General features: G+C 44.4%; 1 protein-coding gene across 1 annotated transcript in view; it reads right to left on the reverse strand.

Annotated features, from left to right (window-relative positions):
• Positions 1-32: 32 nt before the first annotated feature.
• tenm1 (teneurin transmembrane protein 1) overlaps positions 33-15,149 on the reverse strand; it is a 163,208-nt gene continuing 148,091 nt past the window's right edge. The window contains 10 exon segments of the mRNA XM_068714351.1: positions 33-2,592; positions 4,322-4,464; positions 5,202-5,908; positions 6,458-6,759; positions 6,996-7,207; positions 8,974-9,116; positions 9,867-10,111; positions 11,580-11,873; positions 12,678-12,922; positions 14,584-14,756. Coding sequence (XP_068570452.1) covers positions 1,837-2,592; positions 4,322-4,464; positions 5,202-5,908; positions 6,458-6,759; positions 6,996-7,207; positions 8,974-9,116; positions 9,867-10,111; positions 11,580-11,873; positions 12,678-12,922; positions 14,584-14,756 — 3,220 coding nt within the window. The 3' untranslated portion in view covers positions 33-1,836.

The following is a 15,149-nucleotide window of genomic DNA, read 5'->3' on the forward strand; positions in this document are numbered from 1 at the left end:
CAATTTGACATACTGAAGTACTGATTTCCGAGGAGAGAATGCTGACTGCTAGAGAGGGGGGGGGGTCTGTCATTCATCTGATTGACATTACTGGCTCCTCATGAAAAAAATGAGAGAGAGAGAGAAAGAGAGAAAGAGAGAGAGAGAGAGAGAGAAGGAGCCCAGACCATTCTTCAATGCAGCGGTCTCCTAGCAACCGGACCCTCCATCTTTTCACCGCCGAGATGAGGTTGGACAGTATCTAACGGAGCATATGGTTTAGAAGGGAAGGTGCATCGCGGCCGATCAGCAAAGTACTAGTCAGGAACGTACATCACCTGCTCGCAGTCAGAACATATGCATTGTGCGGCTTTGTCATCCGCAGCCCAGCAGAGAAACACAAACAATTAATGGTGGGCAGATGGCGGAGTGACTGTGGGAGGGTGGCGAGTGGGGGATAGGCAGACGGACGGGGAGGTGGATTAGTGGTAGCTAGATTAAAAAAAAAAAAAAGAAGAGAAAAACAAACAAACTTCTCGGCTTTCTTTTTAAACTTTTTTTTTTCGGTGGGGGGAGGCTTGGAAGTAGTTCACATGTTGTCTGATTGGCATTTCCTAATGAGAGGAGACAAGCTGTAGAGAACAGCACAGCCAACTCCAGGTCCTGCCCCTTCTGCACTCACCACCCACTCACTGAGCCTCAGCTGTCACATTTCTTTTTCCCTTCCTCTGTGCTTTTTTTTTTCTTCTTCTCTCTCTCTCTTCTTCTCCTCTTCTGACAGACGCAGGTTTCTCATGCATATCTCGGTTTGAGCCATAATGATGGGTGATAATGACAGCACAGATTTGAAAGTTACAAACTCCCAGAAACAAGAACAAAGAGCGCATGAAAAATTGTGTGGAGGGAAGTCGCAGAGACGGAGAACACGCCAGAGAGAGAGAGATAGAGAGAGAGAGAGAGAGCGAGAGAGAGAAATAAGCAACAACACCGATGAAATCCCCTTGAGCAATCAGGTAATTCACACATAATAACTTTAATCAGCATTGTAACCCAATAAAGTCAGATTTTTCAGCGAGAATATTTACTATAGCCATGTATAATTCTTTGCAAAAATGTAACTGTTTTTCTATTGATTAACAATACTGACACTTACTTATGAACAACAGAATTTCCAGTTGAGCACTTTTTTCAGTGTGAAAGCACTGGCTATGTACATTCTTGATTTTAGTATACACACTCATACAAACTACTGTTGGAGCACACCAGAGGCAGATAACCGGGTGAGGTTTCCTTCTCTAAAGGGGAGTGCCAGAGTTGACAAGGCCTCTCTTACACAATATGTAAACGATAGTATATCCGAGGTAAACCATGGAGGAACTCAAATGGCAACCGGAGAGCTCTTGATTTTGAGTCATGAAGAGGATTATTCACTGGCAATCCTAAAGTCTTCGTCTCTACAGTTCAGTGAATCCAAAATGAAGAACAGTGTTGAAACAGCAAAGGACAGACGGTCAGTCCATCAGTTCGACAGTTAAGTCAGTCGGTCGGTCGTTTGGTCGGTCGGTCGGTCGGTTCCAGGCCAGTCAGGATACAAAAAGCAAAGCCACAGCCAAACCACACTGCTTGTGCCACTGTTAGAAATTGGAGAACTGGACGATAATAATAAAATACCATCATTTTGTCACAATTAAAGGCATTTGGAAATCATTTTTTCCCCCAATCTCTCTTCTTGTTCTTCTTTATCGTCGTCTTCATCTTTTTTTTCCCGTTGATACAGTATAGAAACAGTAGAACAAATCAGAGTAGAGTAGAAACAGGCAGTCTTTGGTGGGGTGGGGGGCTGCTCACGTGTCTCTGTTACCTGCCCCCCACCTCGCTTAGTGTCATAAAGTGGATGTTGGAGGGGCAGTCGGACAGCTCCGGCTGCTGCTCTATAGGCAGGGAGTAGTAGCCATCGTAACCCTGAACCAGTCCTCCGGACAGCAGCTGCTGCTTCTCCGCCTCGCTCCACGCCCTGCTCCCCACGTCCCCTAAATCCACCCTCTTCCTCTCCTTTTCCCACGCGCCCTCCACCGCTCTCTTCCTCGCCTCCTCCCTCACCCGCGCCATCTCCTCTTCCTCGCTCCCGCCGTAGCGCACGCACAGGCACAGCAGCCCCTGCTGAAGGGTGATATCGGCGAATCGTCGAGTCCTGCCGTTCACTGTGGCGCTCATCTGAGACACGCTCACGTTCACCCCACTCTCCAGGACGCGGCCCCCGACTCCCAACCCCAGGGCGAGGTCCTCCTCGATGGGCCGGGACTGGAGGAAGTGATGGGTGTCGCAGCTGTGCACAGTGAAGCTCAGCCCACTCAGGTGAACGGCGCCGTTCAAGATGGCCGCCACGCGGCGGCTGTCCTCGCTGGCTACGCCGATGACTTCGGCGCTGACGCGGCCATGGGAGACGGCGAACCGGATGCTGGGGCCGAGAAGAGACGGCCGGGAGCCGAAGGGGGGAGGCCGGGTTGGTCTGTGGCGAGTTGAGCCGACAGGCTCCGAGACCAGAGGTAGCCTCTCCAGGGAGATGAAACTCCTCAGCTGTCTGCGCAGCTCACACTGGATCCCCAAAACCACCTGGGGAAAAAAAACAGTTCCACTGGTGAACAAAAATATATTACAGAGGTTTGAATGCACTTAGATAATGTATCATTTGTGATAGTAGATTCTTCCACAACAGACATTTTTAATTCTAACATAAAGCTAAATTAATGATGCCCCTGTTCCATTTGTGTGTTTCAATAGCTTACTGGACACATGCACAATGGGTCTGCTTCACGGAAGACGTTTGACTTGCAGCACAACTGTGATTAATAGAATGAATGACGGCTGAATTCCTTTCAGTTTTAGTTTCAAGGTCCTGGTATTGTGCGTGCTGTCACACTGTCGTTGTTTGTCAGGTTTGCTTCTTTCAGGTTGTGAAAGAAGCAAACCTGAGTGGAATGTAGCCATAATTAAGATTATTACTTTCCTAGTCTCACACAGCCAGACCTATCTACACAGCGCTGTGTCAGCACTAAAGAAACCCCAAACGCCTCCTAACATTATCATCTTGCTTTTGGGGGAAGAAAATGATTTGGCTTGTTTGTATTTCTTTGAACCAATCACTGTCGTCTTTAGTGGAGCCAAGCACAGGATGCAGCGACGGTGCCCTTGCAAAAGAGACAGCAGTGCAGATAGCAGAAGAATCGCGAGAAATATGCAGCCAATGGGAGGAAGCCTTACACCCGCAGTGTACATCCACTGAGTCAGACTATTACTTTACTGACATCTAGGACTGGGCATCGGTACTCAACACCATTAATGTATTGTCCTAAATTACCAAGTAGTATCAAACCTTCTGTCGTCAAATTATTCCTGCAATGATGAAATAATGACTTACTTATCTTACAATTATGACTACGTATCTCAAAAGTCATTATTTTGTGAATGTTTCTCAGTACGTTGAGATTCAAAGTTATTATTTTGAGATACTAAGTCATTATGATGCTTCACAGGAAGAGTTCTTTTTTTCTTCTACTGGCGGAAATGGGCTTCCATAGTATTCTTTGCAGCCGTACTGTGATGAAATTATAATACAGTGTTAAATTAAATAAATTAACAAAATTAATGAAGCCAAGTGAATTAGTTAAGAGATGACAAAATAAAAGAATTTGATTAATTAAGTTATTGTTTTTCATATCTGTAATTTTGTCCCATGCAATGCATAACGAATGGACTGTTATAAATTCATTGAACATTAATTTATTTCACATGTGAGTTTACTTAAATTACTCATGTTGTGATGTTCATTGGATTGCAACTAACGGCCATTTTCATAATGGATTAATCCGACAAGAGTTTTTTCATTTAATTGACCAACAGTCTAATCTTTTAAAGATATTCAATTTACAATGATATGAAATATCATTGATAGAAGCAACAAATGCTCACATTTGAGAAGCTGGAACCAGGTAATGTTTGACTTAAGTCACTTCAATGACAATGGATTATTTATAATTGTAAATTTTCTATTGACTAATTTGTTGGTCGACTTACTTAATTTCAGCATTCATAGTGATATTGAAAAACATTCTTTTTATTAACGTGATGTTGATTCCAGCCATAATGCTATAGGAAGAAGCCAAATGAGTCATCAAACATATCAAAATGTTCTACAGAGAAAGAAAAAAGAGGGCTAAAATGACCAAAACATATTTGAAATGTATTCGGCATATATCAAGGGATAACCAAACTATTATTAGAGGGACACACAGTTAGAATAATTAGAAAGAGCATTGTAGGTTTGTCGTGGTGGAAGGCTCACCTTGCTGGAGTCCCAGTCTTGTGTCTTGGTCTGGGTCTTCATCAGTTCATATGTTTGCTCCATTCGGCCCACTTCAGGCTTCGGGAAGCCTGGGACGACATTATGAAGCTGGAAACCAAATAGCTGCAACCAGCTACCAATGTCTGGAGACACGCACACACACACACACACACACACACACACACACACACACACACACACACACACACACACACACACACACACACACAGAGAGACGCACAAAGAAAGAGAGAAAATTGCACGGCGGGAGAAAGTTAGAACATAACGTGTATACAGTGAAGCAAACAAAAAGTCATAAGGCCACGTACAGGAAACACACACTATACGAGCATAATACGGGGCAGAGACGGTTCGGCTGGTGTTTCCCTGACAAACAAATTCTGCAATAAACAATCCTGCGGCAGGGAAACGTGACAGGCCAAATGAATGTTCCATTAACCGGAAGGACATACGCCCCCACCGACATCCTGTATTCATTCTCCTGCTCTCCTATTCCATCTCTTTCCCTCGCCTCGGTTTCTGTTTGGTCTCTCGGGGAAACAGTATGTTCTTGACAGACAGAGGGAACAAAACATAACAGCCTGTGTTAAAAAAACAAGTTGATCAGAGGCATGGCTGTCCTTTCTGTTGCCAGTGCATTGTCTGTCACATCATTTCTTTCTGCCATGCAGCTCACCTGTGGTTAGCTGCGTGCCCCGTTCACTCACTCTTTATGGCAGATGTTTCCTTGTGTGTGTGTGTGTGTGTGTGTGTGTGTGTGTGTATAGAAGTAGTTTCTGCTGAGAGAACTACCTGCCTGTATGTGTGTGAGAGCTGTAATGTGGCAGCTCGTGTGAGCGGGTTCATGTGAGAGGCTTACCTGTAGTAAACTCCGTCACCTCCTCCACTTTGCCAACTGGGCAGTTATTCTTGAAGGCGTACACGTTGAACGGCTTCGGCTCCTTGCTCAGCTCCCCCCACAGTTCGTGATTGGGCGAAGTCCATCGACCGGCTAGCGTGTCGTAATCCCGCCTGCCCAAATGGACTAGACGCGTGAGAGGATCGTACAAGCCTCCGTGGAAGCCGATGACAAGCTGGAAGTCCGGGTTGGTGTCCTGGTAGACCTCTCCGTAAGGGGTGTAGAGGATCTCTTTGACCAGGCGCCCCTTGCTTGAGAAAACCGCCCTCGGAGTCCCAACGCTGTCGCAGGCGACATAGTACTCCTCCCCGCTGCTCAGCTCCATGGCGATGAGGAGGCCCTGCAGGTCGTAGTACAGCGACGTGATCAGATTGCTGCTGTGGTTGTACAAATGGCTGACCCTGGTGGGGTGCGACAGGTCGGCATAAAAGAACTGCAGCTGCTCGCCCTGGCTGCTTTTGGTGGCCACGCGGCGGCCCAGCCCATCGTAGCGATACCACACGGTGCGCTCTGTTGCTCGGTTGAAGACGCGGGTCAGCAGGCCGTTGGAGTTGTAGTCAAACAGGTCATTGGCTCGCTGGCGGAGGAAGCCGTCTTCATCCACGCTGTACTGTAACTCGCCGAGGTGTGTGATGCGGTCTCTCTGGTCGTAGCGCAGTGGTGTCAGTCTGGAATGAAACCAAACAAGTTCCAGCATTAATACTGCTGAGAACTTGAAAAACATGTCTAAAATATATATTAACAAGAGTCTACAGCCATGCTAGCATCTCTGTTAGGCTGCACTATAGCGGCACTTCGAGCAAGGTGCTAATGTCGACATGCTAACATGCTCTCAGTGACAATGCTAACAAGCGGATTGTTAGCAGATATGATGTTCATCAAGTTCACCATCTTAGTTTAGCCTGTTAGCATGCATTAGCACTAAAAAACAAATTGAGCTGAGGTTGATAGGAATATCGTTTTTATCCCCTGATCATTACAGTCAGTCTGGGGAGCATGAATATTTGTAAAATATTTGTGGCAATCCAGCAAACAGTTGTTGAGATAATTCAGCCTGGACAAAAGTTGACCAACTGACATTGCCACCCGAAAGCCATGCTGCAAGCAAGGCTCAAAATTAGGATAATAACACAACAATATGCAATACACTTGTTCTGACATTGTAACAACACATTCTTTGCTGTAAAATGTATCGCTGGTGGGTACTGACTACTTACCGAGCACTGGTCCCATGGCTGAGCAGGTTAATGTTCCCGTTGAGGTCGTAGCTGTAGCGCCACTGGGGCCGCTCATTAACAGAGGCACTTTGCAGCTGGCTGTCTGCATCGTACTCGTAAGTGTAGCGTGTCACGTTGTTGTCTACGCCCACCCTGATGTCACAGGTGGTCGTGCGCCCCGCCGAGTCATACTGGATGGTCATCCAGTAGGCGATGGATTTAAGGATCTCATACTGGACCTCGACCACCTGGCCGTAGGAGTTGAATACCTTGGTGTGCTTCATCAGATGGGTGGTGATCACCTAGGCAAGCGTAGATGAGATGGGTTTGGTTCGCGATTGATGAGAGCCCATAATGAGCCAAAACAGTGAAGTTATGGGCAATAAAACCAAAACAAAGAGCCGACAGATGCTAAATCGTTTCGAATTGCATTTGATCTCTGTTAATGTCATAACATCAAAGTCAAACTTTGAAGCTAGACTACTACAGATGTCCTAATTAATGTGAGTTGTGCTTTAGCTGAGAGTATTCTGCCCACCTGGTTGAGGTCATAAAAGATGACGCTGAACTTGCCAAACTGCTCGACCCGTCCCGACACGTCCACGTATCGGTACAGATCAATGGGAAGAGGGGTCTCATTGATGACTGCCTGCATGCTAGTCACTCTGAAGTTGTTGTAGCTGTAGTCAAACCTGGCGTTGACCAAGCCTTCTTCGCTAAAGCGGAAGATTTGCCGACTCGTCAGGGGACCTACGCAGAGGAGCCAGAGTGATTCCGTGTGAGAAATTCACACATTAGGCAATGACACACATTAGCATGTGCATCTACTATACACACACACACATACATTTGCACACACGGCCCTCACAGTTGGCCACCATGCTCCCCGTAACAAAGCCTTCCTAATTAATTCAAATCAAGGACTAATTCAACATCATTAACACAGACACACGCAGTGCAATCCATTCCAACCTAACTATCCCCACACCTCTATGGCATTTCCAGTGGTGACCTTTAATATGGAGAGATAATGAAATCTAAAGACAATAGTCATGATGGACCAATGTGCTCCTTAATGTCAGAACATCAACTTTAACAACACCATTCATCACCTCTGCTGCTGTTGGCTTCTACAGCTCATCCTCCATTTGGAAAAAGGCCTGCTAATGAAACACCATTATGGTGCTATTTGAGATGACTCTGATTGCAGTTAAAATGACTAAGTGTCTGGCTTTGGAGACTGCAGAGAGCTGGATCAGTATTACATCCTCTATTTTTATTTTCTGTGGAATGTTGATTCTAAACCTGCACTAATGGGGGAACGGCAGAAGCAGAAGAGAGTGAGGTGGAGGTTTTTCTGCAGCCCTAGGGAACTCGCAGTCTGCTCGTCTCGCTTCTCTAGCTGTCACTTCCCCAAGCTGTCATCTTTCCTTCTCCTTTTCTTCCTTGCCTACCTCTCTATATCTCTGTCTCTACTTCTATTGGTCCCTACTCTTCCTTGTCTCCTCTCAAGGGACAATTACCACTATCTCTCCTCTCTCCAAGGCTCCGTTTGTTCTGCTGAAATGAGATCAGTTAAAGGAAGGTGAGAGTCTATTCACAGTGAGGGCAAAGCGATAAACACACACACACACACACACACACACACACACACACACACACACACACACACACACACACACACAGCTGTGCTGCGCAGATTAGTGACACCTGATCATGGCGAGCCAATCACAAAGCTGTGTGAAGTGAACCAGCAGCAGAGATGAGGGCGCTCTCAACGACCCTGGAAAGACTCTGTAACTTGAGGGAATTGTTGAACTGTATTATAAATGAAGGCGTCCGAACATAGCTGCTGCCACAGCTAAAGGGGCCAATTGATGGTAACGCCATTACCGGTTAGTACTGCAATTTATGAAGCACAATGTCTTTCTAACTAATTCTTCCGAATCTGAAGCGAATTGTCACGTTATATTTGATGGCCTCGGGTAGGATTCTCACGCAGGTATGTACAAGTGGAATGTGAAAACATGAACAAATGTTCACATGCAGGCTGGCACCATAGTTATCCCACCACATGTTAGCTTACATTCATACACTGACTTGTTCACTTTGATCATGCGGCCCGGTTTGCGGAGGTGGAGGTGAGGGGGGTGACAGTGCAGCTCAGAGCCCAGTGGGTGGTCTCGTATTTAAAGCTGTGGTAGACCACAGTCTCTTCCACTCAAAACATGCTCTGCCCTATTCACACTTCTAACTGTGGCTGTGTCAGCCTCAGATGAAATAGCAGCACGGCTGACTCAAAGCCAGACTACGGAGTTTAACAAACAAATCTGACTCAAGATGTATGATCATGTAGTCTAGTCAGTGCAGATGCTGTGAGTTGCGCTCATGAGATGTTTTTACGCCCAGATAGATCGCTTTAAATGATCCATTTAAAGATGACTCATTGCACATTGTAAATATTTGAAATCTGTGGTAGTCGGCCGTAGGTGCCGTGAGTGCATGTGTATACGTACCTGTCTGCCTGTAGCGTATGGAGCTTATGAAGCCATTATGGGTGAGATGAATGGTCTTGACAGTGCCAGAGGCCTCGTCGTAAGTGAAGGTTACCAGGGTGGAGTCATAAACCACCTCGGAGAGCCGCGCTGCTGGAGTGTACCTTGAAAATAAAACAAAGACAAAAAACAACAACTGTAAAATGAAGAGAGGAATTCATAGAGTAGATGATAAACTACATGATGAATAAAACAGTATTTCTTGTTTAAAAAAATGCATTGGTACAAAATTTGAAGTACAATATAAGTAAACATGCCATACACCTCTTGAATAATACAAAGACCCCGAGAGGCATTGAGGAAGAAGTTGCATCATCCTTCAACATTTCATCGAAATCAAACCGGCTGCTGTGGCAGTTATGGCCTTTCAAATCTCCAAAATAGGGCCGTTTGTTATAGTGTCCCCATCGAGCCAACGAGTACTAAAAATGTTAAATGGCAAAACACTGCCCGAATCAGTCCCCCAACTTTCATCAACATCAGATCGGTGGTGTCTGACATAGTATGATGATAAAAAATGTGACCTTTAATCAGTCTCCCCATTAGTCCAATCAAGAGCCATTTGCAAGGACAGCTGGGTGTGTGGCACGCTTTGTGTCAGCCAGACTTAGGGCTGTGTAATAGGGCTTTTAAATTTCAGAAATTAGCCTTTAATTATACTACCTTCATCAAGCCAATCAGTGTTATGTTATCGTATGGCTGGCTGACGATAGTGCCAAGATGCATAATGCCTCAAAGTTTCATCAAAATCAAACCGGCGGTGTCGCCAATGTCACCCCTTCCACACCGCACTGCCTCCTCAACTGAACCGATAAAACCAACAGCCGGTAACATTTCGGTGACCCGTGCCGTACCTGTAGATGACACTGCGTCCTGTTCCCAGGTACTGGGTCCTCAGCAGCCGCCCATCCAGCGTGTAGTCCTGCATGAAGGAGGACAGGCTGTCCGGAGGAGTGTATATGTTCCTGTAGTAGCCAATGGACAGGAGCGACTGCAGGGCGTGTTTCACCATGCTGGGCATCGTCACGGCGAGCAGGCGGTCCGTTTGGTCGTACTCGAAGACGTAGCGCCGCTGGCTGTGCAGGAGCAGCATAATGGACTGCGAGAAGACAGACGGACGCAAGGCTGAGTTATAATAGTGTAGCTCAGGGGCGCGGTGTGCCTTTTCTTTCTCTGTCTGGTACATTTATATTTTATTTCAATGTCATTCGGTGAAAACTTCAGAGACGACCTTGGTTTTAGCTTGAGGACCATTCATTAATTAGTTAATCATTGAAGGCTTTTTAGGGACAGACAATTCTATTGCTATTTTGATTCAGACTAGTTGTGTGTTTATTTTACTGCACTTTGTCTATTTAAGTCTATAGATTTCTTCTAAATTCACCAAATGTTAACATTAGATCATGCCTCATTTGCATATTTAACATTGACTCTCAGAAAACTTCCAGTACAAAATATTTTTGTCTCAATGTCCATAATCAACTGGGGACGTTTCATTGTGATATCTATTCGTTCAAATGGTTACCCTATTCACCTGTAGCGTCTCCCCTTGATTCTTAAACTAAACTAGATACCCATAACTGGAGCTCTGGGTTTTTCAGCAATTTTGTTTACTGTTGAATTTCATATTTACTTTTCAGGCAAGCTTTAACAATCTGTGCCTGCAGTCCTGTAGATATTCCAACAGTCTGAACTGTAGTAAAACAATATTATGTAAAAATACTTTTTTCTCTATTTAACTGTGAGGTATGATACTAATGCATTAATAATATATGCAGGTATTAACAATTTCAAGATGGTTCTGTAATATAAGCCCATTTGCGCTGTAATTTTCTTGGACCAAAAGCTGACATGAAATATATTTCAGGCTGAATATCACTTCATTAAATAGCTCAATTAATCTTAAGGACGGAAATTATAGCTTCAGGTAGCGCTCAGCTTTGTCACACATTCAAAGGAACATACCTCTTTCTATGTTACATAAAAAATGACACGTGTCGAACAAAATTTCTAACCATTTTCAAAGCAGTGTTGTCTGTAAAAAATCCCTTTCAGGAAACCCCTGGTTTCTTTTCTCTGTGAAAATCAAGTTACAGAGCCTTGGAACTTGAGTTACGTAATTCATCACAATAAATATGTTGGCTGCTTATACGACTCTCAAAGCTATGGGGCTGTTGCTTAGTCGTTCAGCTATAAGTGCAGACTGATTTAAAAAGTCTGCATAAGTGAACTCAGACATAATCTTCACTCTGCAAATTGATTTTCAAAGTTAAATAAAATGAATGGAACCTAGAGGCGGCCTCAAAGGAAGGAAAAATACATTCAAAGATTGTTGGAAGTATAGTACTGTAAATTATTTGAATTTTGTTTTCAATTTGTTGTTTCACATGACAGAAGCGCTTTTCACACTTGTAGTGTTAGTTTTGCTTTCCACTGTAATCACCTTGAAGCAGCGAACAAAGGAAGAGCGGATGTGTTCAGTTCTTGCAAACGGCAAAAGACAAAAGCCATCGAACAAATCTCAGCATGAAACAGTCCGAAACTATCCACCGCCAACGACCTCTTACTTTATCTGCGTATGTGTAGCTCCAAATCTTGCCGTTGACCCAGGCTCTGGACACCACCCTGTCGTTCTCATACTCCAGCCGTTCAGACCAGTCTCCGCGGTGAATGGACGACAACAGTCCTCCACCAGAGTAGCTGATGTTTACTTCAGTGTATTTGCTACTGGGGGACCAGACCACGGGCCGGCCCAGCGAGTCATACTGGATGTGAAGGGTGAACTTCCTGTGGTCATCGTAGATCTTCCCTACTCTGGTGCTCTGATCAAAGTCTATAGACAGCAGGTTCCTGTTGTGTGCCTGAAAGAAAATCATTAAAATATCAGCTAAAGGAAGAACAAAATGTTTTTTTTTCTCTTCATTTTACTGCTTTATAATCACAATCAATTTATAAATGAAGCCACAGACAAGCAAATATAAATGAAGTGGCATGTTGGGGACAGGCAGATATTTCATTAGTTTGGATAAATTAATTGTGACATTTAGAACAAACTGGACCTGCATAAATACAATAAATTGCCTTGTGAACAAGTGAAGAACGGAGGCCTGGGGATTGCTAATTAATTAGTACACATCAGATAAAATGTCCTTATGAAATATTCTGTTTGTGCGGTGTGTTTTCTGTGCCAAGGAAAAAGAGAAGAGGAGTTGCAGTCGGTGTGTGTTGATTTGTGGAAAGTACAGCTAATGGGTTCTGAGTCAGTTGACCTATCAGCTCGCTCCCAGTGACGTCATTAATCACCCAAAACATCTAACATGTTGTGTAACAACAAGCTGTAGCACAGTTCTACAGATTGGCTCAAACGCATGGAACACTCGCTGGATAGATTGCACTGAGAAGTGACAGGTGTTTGTCATTTTTGATGGGAGTGTGTAAAGGTCAGATTGCACAACTTTTGGTTAAAGCAGTGTACTTCAAAGACGTGTGGTGGAATTTGACCTATTTACACAGGTTTCCATATTATTCCGCTAGTGTTTGGATGTTCACTGGTTACCACAGTGGATTAATACATGCTGTCTTTGTTGTAGTAATGAATTCAGACGACTGGAGTCTCTATATTATCTAAGTTAGCTGAAGAATAAGTAGGTGATTTAGTGCTTTACCCTGAGCCTGCGTTCGTAAGTGCTGTAGTTAGTCTTGCTCTGCTCCTTCCTCTGCCTCCACTCTATCAGGCTGGGGGCGTGGTCTCCAGGCAGGCTGATGTTACAGCGGCTGGCCGTGGGACTGACTCCTCCCCCTGTGCCTCCGGGGAGGAGGGGCTCCGTGATGAGTGACAGCTCCATCCCGCTCGCCAGCGTCACAAGGAACGACCCGTCGGCGCTGACTCTGTATGAACTCTGAGCGTGGTCTGAGGGTTCAAACATATGGGTGGGTCACACGTACAGATATGCACACACACATATACAAAACACAAAACCACAAATGCACACAAGGATGCAGAAACAGATGAAAAAAGTGTGAAAAAAACATTGTCATTGTCACTGTCTCTGAAAAACAAGCGAAAAAAACTGTCTTGAGAAAAATCAATGAGATACAGCAGCAGACTACATGAATGCAATAAATACAAGTCTGGGTCTTTGTATGGGTGTTTTGTTTTGAATTAACGGAAAAGTTTTCTCAACAACATTTGCGCTGCACTGTATCTGCTATTGTAGCTTTAGAAAAATGTAATCTATTCAAAAGGAGACCATGAGCAAGAAAGACAGAAAGTGAGACAGCAATAAAAAGAGGAAGAGAGAGAGAGAGAGAGACAAAGTAAGAAGGGTGCTTTATCTGACAGCTTTTTCACACGTTGCAAAGGTTTCTCAGAAATTGTTCTCTCATTTCTACAGTGCTCTGAGTGAGATTTCACAAAGAATTTACATGTGCCAATAGGACTTTATTTTTATGCCTCTGCCATTTCCAAAACACAATTAATGAAATAAAAAATAAAAACAGCAAAAATGACCGTAAAACTATATTTTAACCATAAAATTTAATGCAGCTAATAAACTGGATAGTAACTTATATTCCCTCCACCACTATAAAACCCCTTTCTGTACATATGGTTATTGTTGCCTCAGAGGCAGGAAGAGACAGTGAGTTTGTGGTTGGTGAAAGTACAGGGACGAGGGGGGGGGGGGACACACTCTCCAAAATAAGGGGTCATTTCAACTCTTCCCTGGCAGCTCTGTCACACTGTAGCAGTGCGCACATGCCTGCGTGTGTGAAAGTGCATTCTGTGTGTGTTGGAGCAGCTTTTCTCTCCCTGCAGTCCTGTCATTGTGACAACTGCTAGAAAGCAATTAAAGGGATGACATGAGAGGAAACTGCTCCCATGAGCGGCTTCTCCACTCCACTCTCATTTTCTCCTCTTCTCATCTCTGCCCTCTCTTCCGTTTTTTTCTTTTCTTCCAGTGGCCATTAATGCATTTCACGAGTCAGTCGGATCTGCCTCTTTTTTGTAAATAAACAAATAAATTTATATATATATATATATATATATATATATATATATATATATATATATATATATATATATTATTTTTACTTCCCATTAGTGTGGTTATGTGACGAGGTCATATCGGATCCATATGTGAATTATTTATAGAAAGGGATAAATCCTTTTCCAAAAGCTGCGATTCCCCACGCACACATCCAGTGCAGCCGATGAAGAAGCAGAATAAAAAAACACAGGTCAGTGTGTCCTGACCTGACCAGAATAACAGCCACGTTACTGCAGTTTGCCAGTCATACATTTTTAAACATTACTGTGGCCTTACAGTCCCCCTTCCTCGTATGATGTCTATGGTCTAGTCCTCCCCAGATGAGTCATAAACGGCCTTTCAGCATGTTTGTGGTAAGCTCGATGGGGGTAGATGCATTGTGGGGAGGCTATAATCTTTCCTGTGTGAATACGTAGTGACATTCACACCAGTGCCTCCATTTTTCTTCCTACAGATTACCAGATGTTCCTGCTGACCTCTGAGGAGTGAAACAAACACTTGACGACGCATCATGGAGCTTTACCTTGTCTGAACGTGTAGATGGTGTCACTGGCAGACAGGTTGGTGCTGGTGACAAAGTTCTCACGGGTGGATGCCTCAACCTCCACCCGAGACCAACGCTCAAGGTTGCCGTGGAAACCGCTCACCTCACCCGTGGGGAGGGTGATGTTGGTTACGCGGCCCTCGTTGTTGTACCTTGGAGAATAAACACACAGACGATGATGTACAAGTACAAGTACAAACACACACAGAGATAACTGTCGCACTTGAAAAATTAACATCGGCGTGCACACACACAAGCCAATAAACACACATATGCAAACTCCCTATCACTCCGTTTCTCCCGTCATGCACAAACATCGGTACAGAGTAACTGTCAACTATGATTTATATGTGTAATTATCCAGCTGTGGAATTTGAGACAGAGACTCGGTTCGCAGTGAGTAATTCAGACGGATGTGTTTTTGCGTGTACTGTATGTGTGATACCAAATGTGTGTGATACCAAATGTGTGTGATCAAAGGGTTGCACAGACGTCCTTCAGATCATCAGTCACTTCAGCAAAGTCTCCTATCTTAGTACAGTGAT

This window comes from Cebidichthys violaceus, unplaced genomic scaffold (assembly GCF_023349555.1).
Source record: "Cebidichthys violaceus isolate CVI_PGR_0920_01 unplaced genomic scaffold, fCebVio1.0.p SCAF_2, whole genome shotgun sequence".
NCBI classification, from domain to species: Eukaryota; Metazoa; Chordata; class Actinopteri; order Perciformes; family Stichaeidae; genus Cebidichthys; species Cebidichthys violaceus.